The sequence below is a fragment of the Crotalus tigris genome, unplaced genomic scaffold (genome assembly GCF_016545835.1).
Source record: "Crotalus tigris isolate CLP2741 ecotype Arizona unplaced genomic scaffold, ASM1654583v1 scf7180000024337.5909745, whole genome shotgun sequence".
Taxonomy (NCBI): domain Eukaryota; kingdom Metazoa; phylum Chordata; class Lepidosauria; order Squamata; family Viperidae; genus Crotalus; species Crotalus tigris.
In genome coordinates, this window is record NW_024100507.1 from 1003951 (window position 1) to 1031478 (window position 27528).

A 27528-nucleotide genomic window follows, 5' to 3' on the forward strand; every position below is an offset into this window, starting at 1 on the left:
GCAAGTTAGAAAGGAAATTCAACTTTTAGAATGTTTCATTCTGTTATAGATCTTTTTGTAAATTTCTTGGGTTTTACTACATTGCCATTAATACAAGGGCAAGATCCAACCTGATTATTACTCTTTCCAGGCTTTTTTTTTTTTAGAAAATGTATTACCATTTTTAACAATCCATATTGGAGTGGTATATTATTTGCAATGCTTCATACCAGTTTTCTCTAAGTGTGATATTTACTATTTTTTTTATTCCACTGAAATTCCCGTTGTGTATATTGTTTTCGTGCTAAATCCATTTAATCATACAATTTTTAACTTGTTTTGTTTCCAAATCATATTTCCTTAGCCATTTTAAATAAGGCCCAGCAAATGTTCCAAATTTTGTATTACATAGTTTTCGAATTCAGTTGAATCTTGAAGCATTCAGCCCTTTTTTTCTTTTTTTTTTGTAATTCCTTTAGAACAATACTCTTTGGTCAAAGATGTTGGAACTGTCAGGTATTCCTGAGCATTCAGAAGACAACACAACTAAGTTAATCCATTGTAACAAAATTCATGTGTAGAAAACAAAATGGTATTTTCAGGTTGTGTAAGAAACAATATGCTGTAATATTTAAACAGGGAAAATAAAACCTCCGGTAGTTTTAAATCCTGGAACACTATGATTCCTTCCATTTATTTTGGCAAGAGAATTAGCAAGCAGCACATCTAAACAGACCATCAATCCAGAAAAGTTGGTTAGCTATATTTGTGATAATTTGTAAACTGATTTGAGTCTGATAGCTGTTATTATAGAATAGGGTTGTACAAGTACTCTAGACCCAGTTCCAAAACTGCTATGAAGAATGTAACACCTGTTTTTACTCTTTAAACCAGTTGTGGCTTTTCCAAACCATGTGTTCCCAGGAAAAGATGCAGTTGCTTTAAAGAGTTGTAGATAGGTGGTGCTGTACACTCCAAAGTTGACTTTGGTCAGAACAGTATGCACTACATTTTTCAGTATACTGTATATAGATTAGGTCACCAGTAGATATAATTGCATCAAACAAAAATAATGCATCTTCACTAAGGTCATTTAGATCACTTCCAGAATTGCAGCTAAAATAGCTCTTTCATTCCAAGTTTAATACAATGTGTATTTATTGCAAACAATAATATACAAAAGGATAAGTTTTACAGAGACCCAAAGGGTTTGCAAACAAAATGACTGAAAAACTGTTTTTATCTAAAACTAATCTTTTTGAAAGGACATTACTTAAGTTACAGAAATACTTTCAAGAGATCTGTTTTTTTAAATATAGTAGAAAAGATACCATATTATAAGAGTGCTTTAAGCTTTTCTTCTACTGAATTCCCTATAAAATAATTAACAAATATAACATTTTAAAATAAAAAAGTTAGCTAACTTTTTCCAAAAGCAGTATTTTAACTGTTTGGCCACAAGTTCACCAGTGTCACTTTCTCTAGTTTTCCTCCCAAATGAAGTGAAAGGCTGTCTGGTGGTTCCAGCAGCACCCATTCATTTCTCTGGCCCCTTCAAGAGACAGATAAATAATGGAAATGTGCCACTTCCTGCCTTGTTGGTTTACATTCACTGTTGCTTTGCATCACTAGGGCAGAATAAGCCTAGGCCTATCCAGACAAAAGAATAAACAGGTGGAACCTTAAGGCAATACGGTGGATTGGACCATTTTGGATAGCAATTTAGGGAATTTGTTAAATGTTCCTCCATGCAAAATGAAATCCCTGCAAGTCAGACATCCGCATGTAAAGGAAAGTTTGCTGATTGGCTTTAACTTGGGGAATTTTTCACAAACGAAAGAGTGGTTTAGTCCACTCTTACCTTCTGTGCTCACCACACTTTTGCATTAATTTAGTCCGATCCAAATCATGAGTCCAAAAGTATTCAGGCAGAAATAACTCAGTGATACACTAATTAGCCATGCTTTGTTTGTACAATGAGAAAAACAACAGAAAAAGCTTTCCAGTTTATTCTTACCAAAGAAATAGAAAAGATAGAAAGACAAATAGGAGCCAGGTATTTGTACAAACCTAAGACACATTCTGAAGCAATAATAAAATACAAAAAGACTGAGAGATAAATAAAATAAAGGGTTATTGATTTAAACCATAATTTAACAATTAGGCACCATATACCCTCTGAGTAAGATGCTGGTATTTCTGTTTACATTACAAAGATTTCTAATGTGGAAGGGGGGAATTGAAAAAAAAACCTCGATTAAAAACATCTTTTTCACAAAATAAATATATATAATTTTAAAAGAAGAAAAACCACCTACTACTGTCATCCATGAACTTTGCTAAAGCTGGTGTCCCTGTGTCATTCCCTTCTCCTTTTTTGTAAGCTGTCTTCATGGAATAAAGAATTCTAGTTTTTCATGCAATTTACAGGGAAGGCTCCTGGTTTTATGAGTGACCTCATTTGTCTCACAAATGTTGGCCTGGTGTTGGAAGCTGAAGAAAAGGGGTTAAGGTAGGGAATGCTGGTTCTGGCTTTCAAACTTGGTGCTTGTAGTTGCAAATAAAATAATAATAATTAAAAAGTTTCAGACCTTTAAAACTCTCTTCTTGGGAATTCCATATTTTCCCTTGGCAGGGGGAAAAATAATTGTGCAAGTCTTTTGGAAGATTTCACAGGATTTTTCTTTAAGGCGTCTGATAGTGTTACTTTAAGGCTCAAGGTATTCTTGCTTTTTCTTTAATTCTTTTTTTTTCTCAACATATTTTATTTCCATGCTAGAAAAATAAAAGTCTCTTTCCAAATTCCCACAATCATGTTAATGAGCACTTATTTCCTTCCCCCCAATTTTTTTCCTTGATTTTTAATGCACACATTTTAGTCTCTAAAAGTATCAGTTAGCTATAGAAAAATACCTCTGACAGCAGGGAAAAAAGCTAAGGCATAATCTTTTGCTAAGTGTGGTTCAACTGTCCCCCCCCCCCCCAAAAGGAAAAAGTAGTTTTTAAAAGTTTCTCTAAAAACAAGTACGTATAAATCCCATATTGGTAACAAATCATAAACAATACATACTAAAATATTTAAAATAGAGAATACTCCTCACAGAGGAATACTTTTGAGTTTAAATGTTTTCATTTTTTTTTGTTTTTAGTTATTGTTAAAAAATAATTAACAAGTTCATACCTATGCAAGCTAAGCTGGCTGTTTGAAGAAAATAAAAAACTGCCTTCAAATCAAAGGATTTAGTCCATCATGGAATGTTTCTTGACTGAGAATAATCTGGTCAGTTTTGAAGGGGTCTTGTAGTGCACAATGCATTTCTGAGATATTTTTTTTCCTCTCTTCCATTCATTTTTAGCTTAAAAAATGTTTTTATAAGTCTGGGGAATTGACACCATCCTTCAGAGCTTTATGGTCTGGTGAGCTGTGTATAGACTGGCTGTTCCCAGTGTTGTGGGCTATGGGTCTGAGGAATGGAAGGTACCCCCGTAGTGTCTGCAATTGGGGTGTACATGGGCCTCTGGGTGGGGTTCATGTAAGTGAATGTAGAATAGAGGCTGGAACTCTGGCTGGCAGCATGGCTGTAGTAAGTATTGGAGCTCTGATGGTCTGTGTAGTCATACTGGGAGCGAGTGATGGTCGGGTAGGAAGAGCCATAGTGCTGGAGATTGAAGGAACTGTAGCTGATCTGCTGAGGTGAATGCTGCTGTTGGTCAGTGTAATGACTGGGACTGAGCTGCTCGGTCTTAATATGTGTCCTCTGTTGAGGCTGACCTGGTTCACTACTCAGGGTGGTGAGTGTGTGCTGCTGCGGCGGTGGGGGTGGTGGTTGTGGCTGAGCTTGGGAGGGTGGCTGCTGAGAAGGCGGTGGTGGCTGCTGCTGCTGCTTGGACATCCAGACATGCCCAGTGCCTGCTGGAGTAGCTGTGGTGCTACTGATCCCGTAGCTGCCTGTGTAGGTGACTTGGCCAGGCTGGCCATGGGTGACTGGAACTCCTGGGTGGCCATTGGGTGGGAGATACTGGTCAAACTCATTAACATCAAAAGTCTCAATGTTAGATATGACATCACTGCTGAGTTCCCCAATGTCCACGTCTCGGAAGTCAATATGGGGTGGCTGTCTTCCTCCTTCTTGCAGTGGGCGACCTTCCCGCTTCAGGTCCTGCTTACCAGGCTGGACATCTGTTTTAGGAGTGGTAGGAGGAGTAGGTGGCCCTTGAGATTGCCCTGTAAGGAATACAAAGGAGATAGTAGTTGTTACAAAGGGAACAGGTTCTCTTTGATGCCTTTGAAGTCACATGGCAAGCAAGCCACACCTGGGCCTCTTTCCTTTCTGATAACAGGCACAGCCAGAGGGCCATAAAGCTCCCACCAGCGGCCACTTTTAATGAGCAGAAGGTGTTGCATGGCAGTGATAACTTAGCTAAAGATTAACTATGGCTGGTGCAAAGGAGATGATGGAGAGCTTGCCAATAAGAATGAAGTACCAATGCAGATTGTTGCATGTAGTTGAAAACTGGCTGCTTTATAAGGCCACAATAATAGGTGTTTATAGTTTATAAGGGGTGGTAACACACCAAGATGAAAACTAAGACTAGTACTACTGGTTGAATGGCTTAGCAAAGCAATGAATAACCTATGGCTATCTAATTCTCATCTGTTTCATGGGTAATATTATTTGAAGACCTGTCTAGTAGCTACACAAAAGCTATTGCTTTTTCCCAATAGCCATCTAGCTCTTTTGTGTTTCCTTGACAAACTGCTCCAGAAAAGCAACAGACTGGTAACTGGAGTATCTTACAGATAGTCTTCTTCAGAAGACTTGTCTACACGGGATGATCTTCCTCAACTTCTACAAGGAGGGGAAGATGGCACACTCACCAGAATGCTCTCCAGGTGAATGTACTTCACTCATGCTGGATGAAGACTGGGGCGAATCTGCCTGCAGGGCCTTGAAAATAGCATTCGGAGAGATGTGGGTCTGCTCCGATCCTTCTTCTTGCTCAGCCTGTCCATTCTTCACTGACTTTCTCCTTCGTGGCTGGTACTTGTAGTCTGGATGGTCTTTTTTATGTTGCACTCTCAAGCGTTCAGCCTCCTCCACAAATGGGCGTTTCTCGCTCTCATTCAATAACCTGAGCAATTAAACAAAGCCATGCATTGGCTGATTAAGTTCTACCCAAAGCTTAAGTTTCCTGATTTTACTACTTAGAGCACCTTTGCTTTGCTAGAAATTTACTCTACATTCTGCTGCTGCACCACTAGGCCAGCATCCCTGCAGGCAGCTGTCAGAAGCCCCAAACTTGGGTAAAATGAACTTCTGATAAAATGCAGAGGACAAAACATAAGGTGTATAAAATCCACCCTAAAACGGCAGGCATCCTGAAAGGCAACCTTTAGCCTTCTGCTATTCCCGCATAACCCTCTGGGTAGAAACACACTGCAAAGTTCTCCAAAGCCTCTTGGAAGAAAAAAAAAGATTCGGACCACTCCTTTCATTTTTTTCTCAGCAATTCTTTCAATCATTCTGGGGCCCTGCTCTCTTTCCCATAAGAAAGACCCACAGCAACCGGTCCTCTTTTCTCACCCCACTCAAATGCTGTGTAGACACATGCACATAAGCAATTTCAGCCACAGCTCAGATACCAGGATTCCTCTAGGCATTTGGGGAATTAACATCTAAATTCATCCCAAGCTTTCTTCATCCACAGAAGTGGCTCCCTTAGCCTTTTTTTACAAGTCATTAGCTTTATGCTTCAGCCAGCTGACTCACTTTCTCTTCTCTCCTGCCTCCCCACCCCACGTTTCTCTTGCTAGTCATCCTTCTGTGCCAACTTCTTATTGGTTGGCACTTGCTAATTTGTACCAATCATCATTACACCCAAGATGTGCTGCTCCTGTTTTTCTCCAGAGAAGGGCTCAAGTTATGTCAAGGGTTTAACTTTGTCATTTTTTAAAAACAGGTAGGCCAAATATCTAAACAGAGAAGACTTGCTAGACATATACAACATGCTTTTCAGAGTATTCTTCCTATATCTTAAGGAATATTTTTATATCTGTTCAGGGATATAAAAAGCCAGGCTTTCATGAAGCCTTGATCTTGTTGTCTTTCTAACGAGATTCCATGTCTAAAGCTTTCCCATCTTTTTCCTCAGTGGTTTCTCTTCTAACGCAGGGCTCTCATTCCATCTTTGTCCCTCCGCTCCGGCCCTAAACTAAAACTCGACTGGAGGAGGAGCAGGAGAAGAGGGCAAGGTTTCGCCCCAGATCCCCTTTTCGGAAAAAGCGAGTCTCCGGCAAAGCCCAGAGAACTCCTGTGCGCCTAGTGCTCGCCGCCTTCCTGCCCAGTTCCAGTCTCCTGCCATCAGATTAGAAAGTTGGCCTGCTGCGCTCAAGCCACGCACGATTTCGGCCCTTGCTCCTGCAAGGCATCCCTCGTGATCCCAAGCCGTGCCCAAAGGGGAGCCCAAACAGCCGCCGTAGCGCTCCTTCCCTTCGCCCTCGCTCTTCTCCGCCCCTCCCGCGCTCGGCCGGGCGAGTCTGCAAGCCTTCGCGCCCTTTCCTGGGAGCAGCCCCGAGCCGCTTCCTCCTCGGCTGCCCTCGCCCACCCGGGCGCCCCAGCCTGGCTTTTCTCTCTCTCTTCCCCCCCCCCCTTTACCTCCAGAGCTTCCCCAGCGTCTTGCTCAGCTCGGCGTTGTGCAGGTGCGGATACTGGTCTGCCAGCTTCCTCCGAGCCGCTTGAGCCCACACCATAAACGCGTTCATGGGGCGCTTGACGTGGGGCTTGTTCTTACTGGATCCGTTCACCCGGACGGGCATGGGCACCAGGGTCCAGTCGTAGCCCTTGAGGACCTGGCTGACGGCTTCTCGGATGCACACCGGGAACTTGTCCTCGTCGCTCTCCTTCTTCAGGTCCTGGTCGCTCTTGGGGAAGGTGTTCTCTTGGGGTCTCGTGTTCTCGGTGTCCGAGCCGGAGCCCGAAGGGCAGGGAGACCCCGCGGAATCCTCCGACATGGTCGGGCTGGGAGCGCCAGACAGACACTTTTCCTGCTCTTCGGTCATCTTCATGAAGGGGTCGAGGAGATTCATGCGAGAAAAAGGGCGGAAGCCAAAATATGAGCGGGCGGGGGGGGAATAAAAAAAATACCGAGGCGGAGGGGAGAGAGGGGTGGGGAGGAGACCGGGGAAGGGGGCTTAAACAAGCAGCAAGAGCGGCGCCTCTTTATAGACAGCTTGGAAGGAGGCGAGGAAAAGCCCCGCACGCGCCCAGGCCGAGCGTCTGTTTCGCTCGCTCGCGCCCGCGCGCGCGAAAAGCCGCGTCTTTGCAGAAACTCGGCTGACGGGCGCGCTGCTCCGAAGTCGCCGCTTGAGGAAAACGGGTCTCAGAAAGAAACGGACATGTGGACGAGCTGCCGCTCCCGTCCGAGGAAGCTTGGAAGCGGAGCTGGTGAGACGGCGGGCGAAGTTGAACGAGGTGGAGGGGGGAAAAATATTTTTTTTCCACCCCTTTTGAAAGAAGGGAGACGAATTCCTCAGCTGGTGGTGGTGGTGGGGGAAGCCAGGAGGCGGGGGGCGCGCAAAAAGTCGTAAGGCTCCCCGGATCGCCTACTTAAGGCTCAACTTCGGCTCTGCTAACGCTCACTGCGACTCTCTTTAATAAATACCTCTGCCTCTGCTATTTCGCCGTAGAAACGCCAATGGCAGCCCTTGCTGGGAAGGGCTGGCACGCCGTTGATTGGCTGACAAAGTTTTTTCCTTCCTCTGGAGAAGGAGGGGGGCGCCGAGGCGAAGGGAGGGGGCGGGAGAGAGGAAAAGTTGGTCGCACGCTGCAGTTGAGTCTTTGTACTTCCAACTGTTGCGATAGTTGCGATACCTCCGAGTAGATTTCTCCTTGCCTTTTTCTCTCTATCGACTGAAGCAGATCTCTGGGATTGCTTGCAGGGGGAAGGAAGGGCTTGACATCTCTAGCACACGTCTCGCTTCAACTAAAACGGAGCAGCAAAACCCACTCTCCCGTTTGCTCGGAGAAAGAACTTAGTTCGTTCTGTCTCTCACCTTTCTCCTCTTCCTCCTCCTCTTCCTCCCCCCTCCCCAGTCAGTGTTTTGTGACTCACTTCTCCTGTGGGAGGGTTTTGTTTTGATTTTGCTCATCTTAATACTTCACTCGTGCTGAAAAGTTTCAAGGCGAAGAAGGAGGCGACGCGCTAAGCTGCCGTTCACGGGACGGGGGGGGCTATGGTGGGGGGGGGCGTGAGAGGAAGAAAATCGAGCTAGATACTTCTTAAGTAAGGCGACGTTTTTCTAGTCATTTAGCATAACCTTTTAAACAAGCGGTTAGCATTTAAAGCCTCCTATCCTGCTTTGTGCAAGTAAGGTTAATGGCCCCTTTTCTTTTTTAAAATTACTGTTTAAATGACAGCTCAATCTTCCCTAAACGATGTTATCAAAAATGTTCTCTTATATGACAAGACTTCCCTTTCAGACTGTGTTGACTAAGCATTTGTAAAGTAAAAAAAAAAAAGGTTTATCTAAGGTTAGACTTCTGATTTAACGTGGGAATTAACCTTCCTTTGGATCCAGTAGGACTGAGTTAAACGGCACAGAGCGCGGACTGCAAACTTTTATGAAATGGGAAAAGAATAGCTTGCAAAGGGGGATACATCATAATCAGAGGCGCAGTTATTTCTTCTTTAAGCTAAGTCCTTTCTATTGAAGATCTGAGTTTACTTGTTGAACGTATTGACAAACTTCAGGCCTATGTATATCTCTCTCATACTCTTCCCCCTCACATCCTTCCCTAAAAGAGGCCAACATTTTTACTAAATTAGTTTTAAAAGTCGTCGCTGATTTCAGAGGTTCCTACTGAATGGGTATCTGTAATGCGTGAATTTGTGAACTTTTAAAATTAAGATTTAATCCCCGGAATCTCGAGTCGTTTTTAATGTTCCTTTTTCTTCTAAAAGTAATTGAGGCAGAGGAGGAAAAGTATGCCACTGAACAGACGATTAAGTTGTCAGTACAGGGTCCGGGAAACTGAGGCGAAAGAGTAAAACCAAGCAGTCAAGATGGCTAGAAAGAAACCGGGTGCACTGGGTGATGGATTGGCCTCTTGATATAATCGCCCCTTCATCGGAAGACAACGATGGCAAGGTCTTTTAGGGAGCCCATCGGCGATGGGCGCTTCCCGCATTGTCAATTCTTTAAATCATTAGCTGTCATGTTGCCTTGCCTGGGAGGAGAGGCGCCTTTCCTTGGCTTGGCTTGCGCTTTTTCCACTCTCCTTTCAGTCTCGTTTTTCTTCTTCTTGGAATTTAACAGTTATTTCTATACAGTATAAACAATTCACCTTTGCGGCAGATAACGTGTAATTCCCACTTCCATCCAGAGGGGGCGCCATAGGCTCAGAAACTAACCGCCCTGATGCTTTAAGTTAAAAGATGTTTCTTGAAGGTTGTTAAAAGCGCGCACACGCACACTGGTACGTATGCAGAGCACGCCCCACCCTCCCGCGCACACTAAAACGCGGATTAAGTCTCTGGCGATTTCATCAGTCAGCCTTCAATCTCATATATTTTCCTTTGCCCGGTTAGTGATTCAAGAACGAAATTAATGAAATCATTATAGTCAATGCAAATGATAAACCTATCAAAGGGCTTTAGAATAACAGGGTAGTTCTTGTTTTTAAAAAGATTTACAAAGGTGGCAGTGGCGCTTATGCGGAGATCAGACCTTCCCCCTCGCTCCTACTGCTTCAAATCACTTCTCCGCTTCCACCTCCCAGAATTTTCCCAGATGTGCAATAACTGCTTCTTTTGCATTATCATCCATTTACCATATAAGGCTGCAACGTAGGTATGCGCAATATTGATGTACAATCGCGCATCAGTAGGAAATATGGGAGACACGCGGGGTCCTCGGTGGAGACGGCCGTACTTAACCTCGGAGTAAATCTCAGTGAAGAAACTGGGGAAATGATTCTGACGAAACGCAGCACAATAATAAGGTGGAAAATGTTTAGCTGACCTCGGTGGGTCTCACTTGCCAGAATAGATGGTGAAGTATCACATAGTTTAATGAAGAGAAGGACGAGGGGGGACATGATAGCAGTGTTCCAATATCTCAGGGGCTGCCACAGAGAAGAGAGAGTCAAGCTATTCTCCAAAGCGCCTGAAGGCAGGACAAGAAGCAGCAGATAGAAATTAATCAAGGAGAGAAGCAACCTCGAACTAAGGAGAAACTTCCTGACAGAACAATTAACCAGTGGAACAACCTGACTCCAGGAGCGGTGAATGCCCCAACACTGGAAGTTTTGAAGAAGAGACTGAAAAGCCATTTGTATGAAATGGTACAGAGTTTCTTGCCTGAGCAGAGAGTTGGACTAGATGACCTCCAAGGTCCCTTCCAACTTTATTATTATTATTATTAGATATGTGTCTCTCCCCGAATTATTTGAAGGAAAGACATTTTAAAAATCCAATCCCTAACGGTTGCCAAAAGATGCTTATGCATTCTCCCTACCTCAGTGCGCAAAGTGAGGCGAGGGTGAAAGGAATACGCGCAGCCATTTCCCCCAATGCGGAGAGAAGAGGGCGAAGGAACGGGTGAAGCAACTGTCTGCCCGCAATTTGCCTGCAGATCTTAACTTCTCCCAACTTGAATCAACCCGGGGACGTTTCAACCGGATTTTTCTTAAGAGGGGTGCTCCGTTTCAAAACGCTGCACTCTAAGCTGAGATTGTCCTGGTTAGCTAATTCGTTTCACAGACTGCAGAAGTTGGTTTCTTAGGTGCATATTTTTTTTTTTAAAAAAATAAAAGTCATTTCACACGATCGTATGATTAGAGTATCACAATTCCCATTGTAATATGATCGTCATTAACACCAATACAGGGGAATAGGAAAGAGGTTGTCCTGTTTGAGCGTCCTGTCCGCTGTTTGATCTGCGCTCTGTTCTTCGCTCCATGTCCAAACTGGGGCGAGAGTTTACTTAAGTTCCAAGTTTAAAGAGAAAAAAAAAATATCGCCGTAAAAGGGGGGCTGCTCCTTGCAAAGGCGATCTGCATTGACTTCGCGGCCTTTCTGATGAATCCGCGCGCAGTTCCAACTCCCAATTGTCTGCCTCGGAGCTCGGTTTCTCCTTTCCCCTCCACCCCTGTAGCTTTTGTGCTGCTCTAGATCGTTCCCAAAGGCCACTTGTATTTAGGAGAAATTTGTGTTTTTATCTCATCGCGGACTGAATGACCCTAATACCCGACTGGATATTCTAGATGGAAAAAAAAATGTTTTAAAAGGATTGAGGTACAGAATATACATTGTTGAGAGCTGTTTCTTTAACCACCACGCCAATATAGTAGTGTCTCCCCGCCCCCAATATATTTAACAATAATTAGCGGGGGGGGGGGGGGAGAGTTAACCGATCAATAAGGAGTTAGCCGAGGAAAGGGAGAAGCTGTCGCTTTGTATATTTTTTGCAACATTTAACAGTATATTTCATTCCCTAGTTCAGAGGGAAATAAATGATATATTTGGCATCATATTTGCCAGCGATTAATTATTGCATTCGGTTTAAATCTTAGTCTCTCTTAATTCCCGATGGCATTTAGGAGTAACTTGTTTTTGTTATAAGTCTGGGGCACAAACACTTTCCTTTAACGGAGAAGATGGTTGTGAGACTGGAAGGAAGAATTATTGTTCAGGGCTTCTTCGGCGGGGCAAAAAGCTTCACTTTTGTCAAACTAAAACCATTTCTTTCTTCTTTCCCTCCATCCTCCGGAAAACAAAACGTAAAAATAAAAAAAAATCAGGCTTTGTCGAAAATTAAGAGATCGGGAAAACCAGGTGGCTTTGCACGTTTATGCCGAATAGGCAGGAATAAACAAAAACAAAATGTTTCGTTGGATGACGTTATGAGAAGCAATCAACTAAGTAAGGCTAACGTTCTTCGTTCTAAAATATCAGTTGCCCCAAAGCAGAAACAATATTATCGCGGTCACATCTCCACCCCTGTCTATGGGTCTATATTTGTATCCACCCATAAACTTCATTTTAATAAGATTGAGGGATAATACTAACAATAAAAACGGGCGTTGGAATCATACGCTATACCAATTCGATAGAGAGAGAGGTCATGTAGACCGTGCCTTATATTTGGATGTCCCGATGGGTGCGGAAATTGATCGCAACGGCTGTTCTCTTTTGATTCTCCCCCTTTTATTCCCATGTTTTTAAAGCCAATTTGGAAATAAGGGGAAAGTATCAAAAGAGTTTTCTGAGAAGTTGCATTTTCAAAAAAGCGGCGCGGGGGGAGGAGGGGGCGGGCGGCTTTACCCTCGACCGCACTGCTACCCTAAAGTTTTCGGAGCGCTTCTCTGCCGCGCTACCGGGGGTCGAGAGGGATCTCCGGGTGCAGATCAGGCGAACAAGGTCCAAGCGGGCCGCGGTCGCTAGAGGCAAACCCGACGCCGTCTTGGTGGGGGTCCCTGCGAAGTGTTACAAGTTCGCATCCCGGGCTACGTTACGAGCTCGTTTCTGGAGTTACTTGCAGGGTTTGCAAGTCCAGCTGCCTCCTCATTCACACACACACACACCCCGCCCCGCCGCCTCCTTCCCTCCCCCTCGATTCCCCAAAACTTTTTTTTTGCAAGGCGTCCCGCTCTTTGCCTTGGGCGCGCTGAGCGTTCGGGCCCCCGAGCTGCTGTTTGCAAAGCGTGATGTCACCCGCGAACCTGCGGTGACGAAGCGGCGAGAAGGTTTGAAGCAAAAGAGAGTCAGACAGCCGGCCGGCGCTGGGGAGGGGGGGGAGAGAAGGGGGGGAGAAGAGGGGAGGCGGGGGGACACAACCGCGAAGAGAGGCGCGAGGAAAGTTTTTGGTGGGGCGATGCCGGTGGGGAGCTGGGGGCTCTCTGAGCCGCCGCGGAAGGAAACCTGATTTTTCTAAGGACTGTAGTAGCCACTGCTCTGAGACATCAAAGGCAGGAGCCCCCCTCCCCTCTATTTTAGCGGCGCGCTGGAAGCCGTTTCGAAACACACGCACACACACGCAGGGCACACAATGGGGAGAGGACCCTGCATTTTGCTTTATGCACATCTCGCCCAACTAACGAATTTCGCCACCACCAACCCCACCACCCAGAAAAACACCCCGGACATAAAATAATACCCTTTTATTTCCTCTAGTGTTTGCAAATCCACTTTTAAATAAAATATATGATAGGGCTATTTTTTTGTTTCTTATTGGAAAAGCTCGCCTTTAATCCGTTCAATTGCTTTTTATCAAAGGCATTTTACCCAGGTCAGTTCCTTTTATAATGTTTTATTTATTCCACCCACCCCAGGGAAGATGCTGCCTAGAAATACTGGAGGGAAATTCAAGGGCTGTGATTGACTTGTGCGCAGAGGAAATTTTTTAAAGGTTTCCAAGAAGGGGGTACTATTTCTATTAGATACTTTTAATAGTTCCAAATTAAGAAGGTTACAGAAGGGGAATATATTGTACATCCTAATCTCCCTCGTTCCCCTGTTTCTGAAGAAGAAGAAGAAGAAGAAGAAGAAGAAGAAGAAGAAGAAGAAGAAGAAGAAGAAGAAGAAGAAGAAGAAGAAGAAGAAGAAGAAGAAGAAGAAGAAGAAGAAGAAGAAGAAGAAGAAGAAGAAGAAGAAGAAGAAGAAGAAGAAGAAGAAGAACGAAGAAGAAGAAGAAGAAGAAGAAGAAGAAGAAGAAGAAGAAGAAGAAGAAGAAGAAGAAGAAGAAGAAGAAGAAGAAGAAGAAGAAGAAGAAGAAGAAGAAGAAGAAGAAGAAGAAGAAGAAGAAGAAGAAGGGCACATATTTGTTCCAGTTTCTCCGGAAAAAGGAGCAAGAGCTAAAATCTTTCTTGAAACTGAGGAACCACTGTTGTGCTTTTCATAGTTGACACCATTATAAACAGAACTGACTCCAGTTTTAATAGGCAGTGGCAAGAAGCTCAGCCTTATATCTTGCCAGCCATCAGAGAGATAGACAGTGAGTGAGCAAGTGCTCTTTGTGTTTTGCTATAGTGAAGAAAATTTGGCTGCCTGGTGTTGCTAGACTTATAGAAATTACCTATTATAGAATGATTTTTTTTCCTGCTCAGCCTTTGTTTGGCTGAGCTTCAAGTAGAGTTCCTTAAGTTCAGCTCTGGCTAATCAAAAGGGTAAAGACACCTTCAAGTCAAGTTTTACATCTGATGACTAATAATGTTGTATATAGTATGCTTAAAGGTGTGTTATGCATGTGTACACTTTGAGAGCCAGCAACTACATTTCGTTTTTAATGTGTGCCATTGTGCCCACAATAAAAAATGACAATAAAGGTTATCTATCTATCTAATTGTGGGAGAAATCAAAGGGTGATCACAGAGACATCAGAAATCAACTGATCTCTGGATGACGGGCAGTAAGCTGCCAACAGTTTTTGACTATCCATAGTTTAACATTTAATAGTTAATAGGAATTTAATTATAGGAATAATTTTAAAATTGATATTTTTTTAAAAAAAACATTGCAATGCTTTATATTCACTGTCATCCCCCTATTCCTGACATTTCCCTTTCTCCCCCTGTTTTAAATGGTTGTCTTTGACCAGGCCTGGCTTTAATAGCTATTTCAAGAGATTAGTGTTCAAATTCTGAATCAAGAGCAATGATTTCTTGGACCACTGTGTGTATAATAAGCCTATTGGTGGAGTAGGGTGAGCCATTGACTCATCTGTCTTCTGTTGTTGTTCCATTTAACTTTAATTGGAGTTTAACTTGGAGTTTCTACCTGTTGCACACTACAAAGTGCAACTTTGTCCACTTCGGATTTAAACTTGCAAGTTCCATTATGTGGAGTATTTGTTTCCCATCCATTGTGGCTACTTGTCCTGCAAGGCCTGAAAGTCTAGCTCCGTCATAATATCCATTACCACAAGTTTGACAATATAGCAAACGTGATTTTTTTTTGTTTATTTTGCATTTTGGTGTAGAAATTAGGGAGTAATGATTTATGGTTACCCGATTTGTACATGTACATGCACATGTACATATACATATATGCATGTGTGCCTACCTATGCAATACATACTATGTTTAGGTATTCTCAAAAGCTGCCCAAGGAGGCAGATTCTGAATGTAAGAAAATTAGCAAAGTGGAATAATTTAGGATTTTGAATTTACTTACAGAAATAAATTATTCTATAAGAAATTCTAGTATGCAATAATTAACACCTAAAAAAGCCTACTTGTGGAAATCATTTCTTTGATGCATTTTTTTAAGATTAAGAAAGACTTTTGTTTTAATAATTTCACTAAGATGATGCATTTTACTACTGTTGCACTGGAGTATAATTACAATTTCCAACAATTTGTAATCCCATTAAAATTATGCTTCTAAAAGCCTGATCCTCTTATTACCTTTTTCTGTATTTATTTTTAAGAAATATAAATAAGTTGCATTTCTGTGGACGTATAATGATACACAAATAAAACAAGAAGTTTTATGTTTCTTGATTTTATACATTTAGAGAAAAGAGTCACAATTCTTGATTCGTTCTTTAAAAAACACTATTTTGTATTGCTATCCCCCAATTAGTTAATCTCCAAAATTCCCAGCCGTGTTGGGAAGTGTGCTTTCTATGCATAATATCAGTGCCCCAAATTATTGTACTATTTGTTTTGTTATATTTAATAAATGTTTTGTATTATATTAAATAAGAATATTTTTAAAACATTTCTTTTAAAATTAAAGATTAAATTTAATAGTTACATATTTATTATAATATCTCTTCCACAATTTGTTTGCACTTCTGCAAAAGTATGATTTTGAAATATTGAAAAAAGCACAACATTAGTTAATTCAAAAGAAACAACTTCACCATTTACTGGTAAACAAACTACTGCATTATATTTAAATGCTTTTTCTTGGAAAAATGATGAAATAATCCTGTACTCGCTTACCTGGGAGAAATCTCCCTTGAGCTCTGTAGGAATTTACTTGTGAGTAGGTATGCATAAGCTATTTCTGTGAGGAGGGATCTCAGCATGAAACAGACATAGTCAGTAGAATGGTAAATAAAGAGCTAGTGAGGGATTTTTAATCAACTTCTTGTAAGCAAATCAGAACTCCCGTAAGACTGATGTGTAAGAGTTATAACATCACATTGATTCTATCATAAAACTTTCTTATTGAGGATTTTTGAACAGTTCTAATGCCTTTTCGTCAGAGTGTATAGGAGCTGTACATTATCTGAATGGTTTAAAGGATATTTAGAACAGGAAAATTATCAGACATTAAGATAAAGCAATATGCTTTCTCCAGCATTTCTTGTTTTTACATGTGATGGCAATATGCACTGTGAAACTGAATAGCTTACAGAGGTTTAGTAAAATTTATCTGTTTATCTTATTTTCTGAAGCTTTCCTGCTTATAAATAATAAATTTGTCAGCTATTTGAAATTTGCATAGATGTTTAATACAGATAATTTATTCCACAGTATGACTTGCCATAAAATGATGAATTGGATAAAACAAATAGACAACATTGATTCTTTAATACACTCAATTTTTATGAGTGTCTTTGCTGGATCTGAGACTATGTTTCTTGAAACAAGGGCTTATAGTGTACCCTATCATGATTGTCTTTAGCTATAGTAGTCTCAGCCAATAGTCTTGTGGACTTCTTGATGAGCAGAACAGACCGGGAATTTTATGATGGAATTTAGTGAAGGGAGCAACAAGTCAAAAGGCAATATTAAGGCAATAACAGCAGGAACTTGCTAGTTGCTAGGCATGCTTGTTTTCTTACCAAATGTACCTGTTGCAATGTAGGCTTGATTCCTTACTGGAGGAGAAGAAGAAAGGAAGGAGGCCTTTTTTTCTTTATGTCTCATCTAGAAAGATAGAAGAGCCCACAATTCCTGCACAGAAGCCCAGAAAAATGAGCCTTGTGAGAAGTACAGGGAACATAAAGTTATCTAGAAACAGAGAAAATAGGAAAAGGGTACCAACAGGTTAAAAAGATGTCACCAAGAATGATAGGATGCTTAAAAGAGTCCTAAAAGAGTAATAGAAAAGACTCTTAGGAAGCTCATAAAGAGAGGGAAAAAGATATTTTGGAAAGAGCCATGCAAACCTCATCTGGGGGGATTTAAATTAAACCCGAGCACGAAAAAAAAAAAAAAGTCCTGGGTCCTAAGAATGTGGTTGCATGTGATAAGGAAATATGAAATAGGAAACTGTATCGGAAATCCTCAAAACATGATAGTGAAAATAATAACATTGCCAGTCTCTAATGTTTGTAAATAAATGCCCAGAGAACAAATGGGGTGGGAGTGGGGGACTAAAAGTCCTAATATGGAAAACAAATGTGTTAGTTATCATATAAAAATGATAATTATCACATAAGACAATGGGATGAGAGTCAGGATTAGAAAGTAGAATTGAAGAATACAACCTATTCAAAAGAAATAGATCCAGCAAAAAGGGAGGAGGTGAGAAATCCCCTTACCTGAAGAAATATGTATCTTCTCACCTCCTCCTTTAAGATTAAATTGAGTAGGAAACAAAAGGGATATTAATGTGAGAACTTACTACAGACAATTATCCAGGCAGAATAGGAGGACAATAAATGCCTTTTAAAACCAACTGTCAAGTTCTTAAAAGCACAAGGTACAGCAATAATGGGAGACTTCAACCAACTTGATGGAAAACTAACTCAGCCAAGCATGGAAGGTTCAAAAAAAATTCTGATCTCTCTTGCTAACAACTTCATTTTGCAGACGCAGAAGAAATAAAAAGTCAGTAATTCTGGATTTAATCCTGACAGAGAAATACTGGAAGATAGACACCTTAGAGAAAAGCAACAACTTCATGGAGGATTTCAAGACAACAAGGTCAGAAGAAACTGATGAGGTTACCTAGTTGGGTAATAAAACATCTGCAAACAAACCACCAAGTCCGGAGAGTGCCAAAAATGCCACAAACTGAGATTAGTTAGTCAAGTATCTCGGCCTTCAGGGAGACTGAATTTATTGACTTCAAGTGCAGTGTAGGTATTCTATTGTTACAATTTCTTAAATCATAAGTTAAAAGGAGAGGAGATCCTGAAAAAAAAAGAGAGAAAATCTTCAAGATGTCTATGTGGATGAATAAAGAGCTTACTAGATGAACAGAAATGGAAATTAGGAAGGCTAAAATTTTAAATGAGGTTAATGCGGAGAGGAAAGCAATTTAAGAAGAAATGCTTGGGTAGGGCATATTAATAAAATAAATCTGAAGGAACATTTTTTTCTTAGAGAGGTTATAAGATTTTTTACAATTGGTCTATCACTCTAGATTGGCTTGCTAAAATGAATAATTATTTTTTTAAAAAACTTTGGAAATATAAGTAGGTTGTATCCTTTTTTCATATGTAGTAACATTATAAAACCTAATAATATCAGAAAATGATTTATTAAAAAATGGAACAAATTCTGAAAGTTGCAATCCCATTGCAACCTCAGATTTTCTTACTAAATTTCACTAAAACATATATCCCTTCAAAATATACTGAATTGGCATTGTAGCAGCTGCAAGAATTCTATACCCTTTTCCAATAAAAATCCTTTGATTCTGTCTTTGGAAGAATGGTTAATTAAATTGCGGAAGTATGTTTTGATATGTCGAACAACTTTCTATTTGAAAAGTAAATCCAATATAGCATTTAATTTTAATTGGAAGCCATTCTTGGACTGTAATTTTATACATGGAATCGCGCCATATCCAAAATCTGGATTTTAAAGGGCATGTCTTAATTTGCTATATTATCCATAACAATAGTTATAATGTACATAATGTAATTTTGATTAGAAAGTGGGTGTGAAATCTCTCATAATAAAATAAGATTCTAATGATCCATTAGAAAATGAAATATACTTTATATCTGTAATTTTGAATCACATTTTGACTCCTGGAGACCACGTGGACAAGTCCCTGTTATTTTAGAATGTATTAGTTTTATGATATTTTATATCTGTTATTTATCTGCCCATATTTCTCTATCTCTGTCTGATTTTCTGTCTATTTCAAAATAAAGTAAAGGTATACAATGGCAAAATAAATGGTGTCGAGCAAACTATTAATCTGTTACATAAAAAAAAGTTAGATAAATAATATCAGATAATGTGGAAAAGGTAAAGTTGCTTAACATATTCTTTGCATCTGTCTTCTCTTGGAATCCTCACCAGATTTTTGTTATTTTTCAGTGATTTATGTTTTATAGTCTTTAACATGATAATTAATGTTTTGTAGTTTTTTTTCTTTGATTGGTAGCTGCCCAAGGATGGCTGAAAGATGGGTGGCTATACAAATGGTTTAAATGGATAAATAAAATAAAACTCTTCCTCACATGATCCAGGAAAGGAAAAAAGAAAGAACAGTCCAGAATTGTTAAAATATGGAGAGAATCCACATCGCAATCGTATCTAAATGTACGTATCGAGGAACAGATGAATTATATTCCAGGCTTATGAAAGACCTGGTAAAAGTGATCTTAAGAACTGCCATTTGTAATCACTGAAAACCCTTGGAAAACTTGGGAGCTACAGAAATGAAGGGAAGGGCACATGTGCTCTTCATATTCAAAAAGGAGAAAAAGGCTGCTAGTGGTGGTGAGGCTCTAGAAGAGCTCAAACAAATTAATCTGATGCCTGTCCTGTGCAAGAATAGATAGTCAAGCAGTATGAGAAAATACAGGAGAATATTTGTAGCTTAGGGCTGAAACGAGGGGCCCTTGGTGCTCTCTGAGCTTGGTTGTTTTCTTGCAGACATTTCATTACCCAAACTAAGTGCACTCTGATGATGGGAATTGTGCACAATCAAACTCAGAGAGCACCAAAGAACCCTCAATAGGAGGGGAAAAAATCTACCATTCCCAGGAACTAACATGTATTTCTGAAGAACAAATATGGCAATATCAGATGAACCTTGGCCTTCCTTTATTTCAGGGGTCCTCAAACTTGGCCACTTTAAGACTTGTGGACTTCAACTCCCAGAATTCCCCAGCCAGCCATGGCTGGCTGGGGAATTCTGGGAGTTGAAGTCCACAAGTCCTAAAGTGGCCAAGTTTGAGGACCCCTGCTTTATTTCTTATTAAATGACAAGGTAATTAGTGTGGTCAACCAAGGTACTGTACAGCTAAGTCCTCAGTTTAACGCAATTGATCCCAACATTTTTGCAAGGCAAGTGCCCCATTTTAAGGCTTGTTAAGCAAATCACTGCAGTTTTTAAGTGAATTGTGTGGTCATTAAACGAACTTGGTTTCTTCCCCCATTGACTTTGCTTATTGAAAACTGGCTAGGATGGTTGCAAATGATGATCATATGACCTGAGGACAGTGCCACCGTCATAAATACATGCCAGTTTCCATCTCTTGAATTTTGATCACGTGGCCATGGGGATGCTGCGATGGTCGTTAAGTGTGAAAAAAAATCAATCACAAATCACTTTTTCTAGCACTGTTATAATTTCAAACTAAATGAATCATTATAAATCAAGGACTACCTGTAATGTTTTCCTCTCATGATATCCTTGAGGGACAAGAAAGAGAAATGCAGCTAAATACTACTAGGTCAGATGCAAAGGGTACTAGTAAATAGTTCTGCGTTATTTTGGAATGAAATATTTGGTGAAATCCCCACGAAATCCCCATCCTTGGCTCACTGCTATTCAGCATCTTTATAAATGGAATGAAGGATGAAATGGAAGGGATGTTTATCAAATCTGCTTAAGCCATTAATCTAGAAGGATTAGTTAATGATTTAAAGAACAGTATCACAATTAAAAATGACCTTGGCAGTCTTATAGTAGTCTTAACAGGCCCAAACCAGTGTCCAAACAGGATGGTTTTCAGTTGTGTCAAGCCTAAGGGTAGGAAGCATGAAAAGCATAATTATTTGGGGTTTTTTGGCAGTGCAGATGAGGAGAATCTAAGAGTACTAGTGTACTGCCAGCAGAACATGAGCCATCCCTGTGATGCAACAGCTGGAAAGGACAATGCACTCCTGGCTTGCATGAACCAAATCATTGCATTTGGTTCACCAGAAGCAATCATTCCATTGTACTTGCTGCTGACTAGACCATATTTTGGACTGCTATGTCAATGGATATGGAGAAGCTGGAGTGAATTTAAAGAAAAGCTATAAAGATGATAGAAGATCTGGAACTCGTTCCTGTGAAGAATTATGAAAGGAGTTTGGCTTTTTATAACAATAAAGACTGAGTGGGATGGGATGGGGTGACAGTGATTTACAAATATATAACAGTCCCAGTAAACTGAGATTCTGTCAAAATAATGAAATGTGTGCCATGGTATTGTGACACAAGCTTTGCCTCTTATATGCCCATGTCTACCATCATGGCTAACACACAAAAGAAGTTTGCATTATAATATGATGCACATTTGGTCATTTTCCATGTAGAGGTCCATGTGAAACACTTTGATGGGCAAGAAATTGTGTTTTGTGTTGAAACTGAAAGCAGGATATGGACCAATGGCCAAATTAAGAGAAAAGAGCTTAAGGCTGAATGACTTTTCTAAGCTGTTAAATAGTGGAGCCATCTTCCTGGAATAGTCGTTGACTTCCCACTGCTGACAGTAGTTTAATGGGAACTGGGTGGCCACTTTTCAGAGACAGTTTAATAGATTTCTGCCCTGTACAGGAGTACTGGATTCTGACTTTAAATATCCCTTCCAACTAATAAATTCATTCTAATCCGGTTTGCTACAATTTATTTTTTTTTAGAATGAAAAGCTGCCTTCAAGCTAGCCTGCAGTTAAAATTCTTCAATGAAAATTTAGGGTGCCAAACAGTGCCTCAATGAATGTTTAAAAAAGTTCAAGTACATAGGTGTGCAAAATTCTGTCAATCCCCCACCCTACACAAACTCTTTAATTTTTCCCTCAGTTAAAATATGCTTAAAATGTTTGTTTAAATATTTTCCCATTTTTGTTGATCTCATTATTTCCCACAATTCCCATTTAGGGCATTTTGGCCAGTGTTCTAAGATGTAAACTATGATGCCAAGCAATCATCTTGACCATGCTTTCTGCCCTGAATGAGTAGTGAATCCGAAGCACATTGTAGAAAAAGAGAAGTACAATATTTTTCTTAATATTCATCACATTGGAATTTTTTTTGCTTAAGAAATACATGCATACAATCACTTGCCTAAGTCCTTCCTTCCTTCCTTCCTTCCTTCCTTCCTTCCTTCCTTCCTTCCTTCCTTCCTTCCTTCCTTCCTTCCTTCCTTCCTTCCTTCCTTCCTTCCCCATGGACATTTTGGAAACAAAATGTAAAAGATAGGTTTGTGAGCAGAAGCAGGCAGGTGCTTTGAACTATAGCCTTCATTATCTTTGCACGGGAAATGTTGGCTTAGCCTAACAGCAGTTGAACAGCAAAGCATCTGGAAAATATTGGCTTATTTCTAATCCATTTTACTTTCCATTTAGGCATATTGAAATTATTCTGATAAGAATGTGTGAATTCCTCACATTCAAAACAGTCTGGCAATGAAAATAGCAAATTCCCTTTATTAAACAAAGATGACTGTGTAACATTCAGGGAGGATAATCAAACTCACGTTGAACACTTTTATTTTCCTTTCATTTAGATAAAATCAATGGATTATCAAAGCATTCAGCTGAAACTGGATTATATTTCCTATTGCCATTTGTGTTGGGAACAATCTGATAAAGCTCTGCCTGGTTTTATGTGTACTGGAGGTCCAGTGAGTGTGTTCACATGTGCACACAGAGTGTACCTTGGCAGGAACTTCCTTAGCCAGCAAGGACCTTTAAGACACAAAATTATCTGAATAGCTTATGTTTTGGCAGAGTCCTTAGCATTGGGCTTTACAACAAACAGGAAAACGTCCTTTTTCCAAAGCTCTATTGATTCCTGTGCATTTTTTTTCACAATAAAAAAAAAAATCTAAGAAATTTCAATTGTTTGATTCAAAAGGGAGAATTTATTTATACGCAGTCAATACCTCTGCACCTACAGGACTGAATAATTTCATTGCAGTTGCTGAGTTGAAAGGTACTCAGTTTTACTGTTTAAATCTTGTTGGTTCCTTTCCACCCAAAAGAGCTTAATCAGGTTTAAATCTTGCTGGGGAGTGGAGGGGGGTGGGTGGGAGGTTGTTACAACAGTCTTCAGCCTTGTTGATTTCAACATGATGTTCATAAAAGTTTTATTGGTTTGAAGGGGGAGGTCCCTGACTTTCAAAGTATTTAATCACTTTCCCCGGTATGGCTGATTATCGCATAAACTATTAATAGTCTCACATAGTAAGGGCATATTGGAAAAGCTGAAACTATAATTTATCTTCCCTGACTTTCCTTTTTTTTTTTACTAGTTCAGTCATGTATAATTTTTATTTAGCCTTAGTGTGTTTATTTTCAGAATTCTATTGGAGTCTATCATATAGACTTTTTCAATATTCATGCATGAATAGGTAAGGACAAAATTTACATATATCTACTGAATCTTATGGAATTCAGGGGTACTTAAATTGCAGATAAGTGATTTAAGTCTTAAGTACACTGATTCCTCTCTGTACAAGAAATTACTACAATCTCTCAACACAAGCAATTACGAGCGGTTTCAAAATTAAATTATGTTAGCAATGTTGTAAACCAGTCTATTTTACATTATACTATTATCATTGCTCCCAGTGTTGATTTTTCTTATACTTTTGCAAGCAGCTGTTAAATTATGACATGTACGTCAAAGCTAACATCCTGTGAAAATTATATATGATGTTTCATAGCAGAGATAAATAAATGACAGTAAGTTAAAGCTAGCCATATTCTGTTTAGAAACCAGGCTCGTGTTAAATTACCGCCAGGGAACCGTTCAAATTACATGGCCAAGCGATGGCTTGCGAGAAATCCATCAGAACTGGAAGAGAGAATAGAACAGCCATTCTCTCTACCTGTTTGTGTAGTTTCTTGCTAATGCAGGACAAGCCAGACTGTTTATTTGCAGAAGTAAAGTTGTGGAAATATACTTGCAGAGTGTAATATGGACAGCACGTGTTCTTATGAGCTACCTGAAGTCTGTGTCCTAATCGTTTGCAGATGTCTCTGGGTCACTGATTTCCTATGGGCCAAAGAGCACCCCCCCTTTCCTCCCCTTCTAGCCCTTCAAATTAGAAAGAAAGAGAAAGAAAGAAAAAATATAGAAAGAAAAAAGAAAAAAGAAAAAGAAAGAAAGAAAGAAAGAGAAAGAAAGAGAAAGTATTTACTTCTCAAACTTGTAAAATAGTTTGTTTGAGTTGTTTCCAAATAGTGCCCCAAATACCGAATCATTTGGATAATCTAACTGCCAGGTCCACACTCATTTGAAATAATGATTTATTTCAGAAATAGAAAAATCTGTACAGAGATTGCTTGAAGTTTGCTCAAGGTGGGGAGTTTGTTTACACATGGAGAATTTGTTTTAAAAATTTAGATTTGCTTTACTCCATAATATATACAGATTGCCAAGTATATGTCTATGTACGAGTGTAAGCAGAGATACAAATTTATATGCCACTGCTATTAATATACTACCGGTTTGTATGCAATAACTTATTCATTAATTCTAGATGATAGCACCCATACAGTCCATGATAAAAATGCTTGCCTTTCCCTGGATGACTGATGAAATTAATCAAAATCTCGAGGGAAAGTCTATAACAGGCAGCATAATAAAATTAGGATATGCCAGCCTAATCAAAAACACTAATTAAAAGAAATATTTGAAAATAAGATACTGATAGAAACTACTGTTGTAGTTTAGCATGGTAAACCAATAAACCAGTCCGTGGCTTGATAAACTGCCTGGAACTGAGTCTTTTGCTTTACAGGTTAGTTTATCTGGAGTCTTCCTCCAAAAAGTGGCAAATGGCATACACAATTTTTACCCTCATCCCAATTTTATTGTCAGAACAAAGTGGTAGAGTAGGCTAGACAAAAAAAAAAAAAAAAAAAAGACTGGTTGAGTGAGGTTTGAGTGAGGATGTCAACAGAGACTTGACCCTTTGCTGATGTCCTAGCAACCATACCAGTCTTGGTTGAAAGATACACAAAACTCTCTGATGATGTTTAGAAAACATGTTGATATTGCATAGACTAGTTTTAATACTGACTTGGGTTTATCTCTCTGTTGCAGAATATAGATTCAAATTGGAATGGCTTGCAATAGAGAATATAGGAACTCATTTTGTTAAAGACCAAGTCTCAGTTGTGCACTGTACACCTGTGTGGTGAGATGGCAAGTGTTTTAATTCTGCCTCTCCTGGGATAGATCATGTGCCTCACAGCAGTAGATGTTTGTGAGCATATATGATAAACCCAATGCCCTTGCAGACTGCTTGCATACACATCCATGCCCGTAAGTGGGAAATAAAAATATGAGTGTACAGTAGTGGAGGGTAAGTCCTGGCAGTGCTGCAGGCAGACAACCTGGTGTGCTCTAAAAATTTGAATTGTGACTGTCACAGTCCCTTGTCCTTAACCATATGGACTGCTATTGTTGGAAAGCTCAAAACATTTGGAGCACCCTAGTTTTCCTTCTCTTGACTTAGACTGGGCCCAAGTCACACATTCCCTCAGTATTTTAGAAGAAGGTGTAGAGACAGCAGTGATCTGAATCTAGAATTAATAATGGCCTTCTAATTCATAATTTACCATACTCTAAATTTGAGCTGCATTTCTATTCTTTCCAATTTCATAGCATTTACAATTGTAGCTGTTGATATATCTGATATACATGAGTTCACACACACACATATATATTCACCAACATATATTTGCTCGGCTATGTCCTTCATGCCATCTGATGTTTTAATAGGTGGAGAATATTATTCAAACAAAAGGAGCAAATATCTCCAAATAATGGCAGGGAACAAAAGCAGCAATGATATCATTGCAGCTTTGATCAAAGGAGGTCTCTTTTGCAAAAACATGCACATTTATTCCTATGGCTTGGGAGCTATCCCAAATCCTAGGATAATCAAACATGGGTTTACCTAAGAAGTTTGCACAGTCAAGTTCAGATAAATAATACTTTGGTATGATCATGGTTCCTAGCCGGTTTTATTGTGTCAGGTGTTGCAGATACTTGTCCTAGACATAACTCTGAGGTGGAATATTCTTATATCATAAACACATTTTATCTGTTATGAAAATTGTGAGTTGCTTAAAATATGATAATTATAAATATAAATGTGGTATATGATGCTATATAACACCAGAGAATATAAATCTTTAAAAAAAAAGGGGGGGGGCATAGATTCAGAAAGAAAAAAGGTAAAATCTTAATGAAGGTTCAAAACAATTCACATATATATTATTTCAGCAAGCTGAATACCAAAATGGTACAGTGATTATCAGATTGTTAGTCCTGAGCTGCAGAAGAGCGGTGATTGACTAGAAACATCCATATAATTTGTAGGCTGGAGAGCTGAATTGGGATTTCAAGGACTTGCAGCTTTCATATTGAGAGCTCCAACACATAACCGTTCTAGAGCCACACAAATTTTCCAACAAGATTTTTACCGTACGGTCCCAGAGGGGAAAAATGTGCTGCCACCCTCAAGACATTTTTAGATGAAAGATCTTTCTGAATGAAGGAATGAAAAAGGGATAGAAATGGCACCCGGGATGGGGGAAACCTACCTTGACAAGGAGGACTATCGGCTTTGCTCTTGTGATTAGGAAGCTGGGCTGCCTAAATGCTTGTTTGACAAGAAGGGTCTGGTGGAGGCGTTCCTGCATGCTGTGTTTTAAAACATGCTTCGAAACTACTTGGGATTATTCCCTCACAAAGCTGTCCCCAGGTAGTTAACATTCACCAAAATATTGATGACAGTCACCTTTCCTGCCAGTGCTTATCTGAGACGAGTTGAGAAGCAGCTTGGCAGAGCCTGAAAGGATCTATTGTATTGCCTTTATTTTTTAGAAGAGAAAGGGGGAGGAGGAGGGGGGGTGTAAGAGCACAAATTGGAAACAAAGGAAGAATTTGGCTCTTTTCTTGCTATGACAGGTTCATGATGACATTCCTTGAGAACAGCTTATGATTTTGCCCTCAGAAATTGCCTGGCAGTGTCAAACGTTGCTTTGGATGGACCTGAAGGAAAACAGGGTCTTTGATAATGCCTTCGGTGACTGGTGGATTTGAGCAGCAAGTGGCCCATAATTATAGCCTGGCATTTGGCAGCAGCAAAGAGTGGAGTAGGTTGGGTAGTGGGTAGGCTGTAAATGATGGGGAGCAGATTGAATGACCTTTGAGGGGGCTGATGTTAGAGAAGGGGTTCAAGGCTAAGCATCAGTGCAACAGTGTTCTGTAAGTCCAGTGGAAGGATAACTTAAGAATGGGGACAGCAGCTAAGCACCTTCCCTTCATGGATTGGGAGATGGTGATGGTCCTCATTATGGAAGTTTATTTCACAGCAGAGGTGGGCATGTCCACAAAGTTTTCATGGCAACAGTATAAAAACCAGGATCTCCTGATGGTGTCCCATTCAGGGGCAGAT

The 27528-nt window shown here is 40.1% G+C and overlaps 1 protein-coding gene across 2 annotated transcripts; it reads right to left on the reverse strand.

Moving 5' to 3' along the window:
* Positions 1-1119: 1119 nt before the first annotated feature.
* Positions 1120-26818, reverse strand: SOX9 (SRY-box transcription factor 9). 2 transcript variants are annotated; one of them, XM_039325520.1, is made up of 4 exons: positions 26672-26818; positions 6636-7039; positions 4859-5112; positions 1120-4204 (listed from the first exon to the last, which is right to left on the reverse strand). In XM_039325520.1, the coding sequence occupies exons 1-4, from the start codon at positions 26768-26770 to the stop codon at positions 3387-3389; spliced, it is 1575 nt and encodes a 524-aa protein (XP_039181454.1). In that variant the 5' UTR covers positions 26771-26818; the 3' UTR covers positions 1120-3386. The 2 variants fall into 2 exon arrangements, with proteins under 2 accessions (XP_039181454.1, XP_039181456.1); XM_039325522.1 differs by lacking the exon at positions 26672-26818 and having other exon boundaries at positions 3387-4204; positions 6636-10155.
* Positions 26819-27528: the final 710 nt, after the last annotated feature.

What these genes read in the sequence shown, in the direction of transcription:
- SOX9 (XM_039325520.1), bottom strand. Translation starts at nt 26,770, where the DNA reads ATGCAGGAACGCCTCCACCAGACCCTTCTTGTCAAACAAGCATTTAGG. An exon ending in CGATAGTCCTCCTTGTCAAG is followed by an intron (nt 7,040 to 26,671) that starts GTAGGTTTCCCC and finishes CCCTTCATGAAG; the next exon opens with ATGACCGAAGAGCAGGAAAA. An exon ending in ACGCTGGGGAAGCTCTGGAG is followed by an intron (nt 5,113 to 6,635) that starts GTAAAGGGGGGG and finishes TTAATTGCTCAG; the next exon opens with GTTATTGAATGAGAGCGAGA.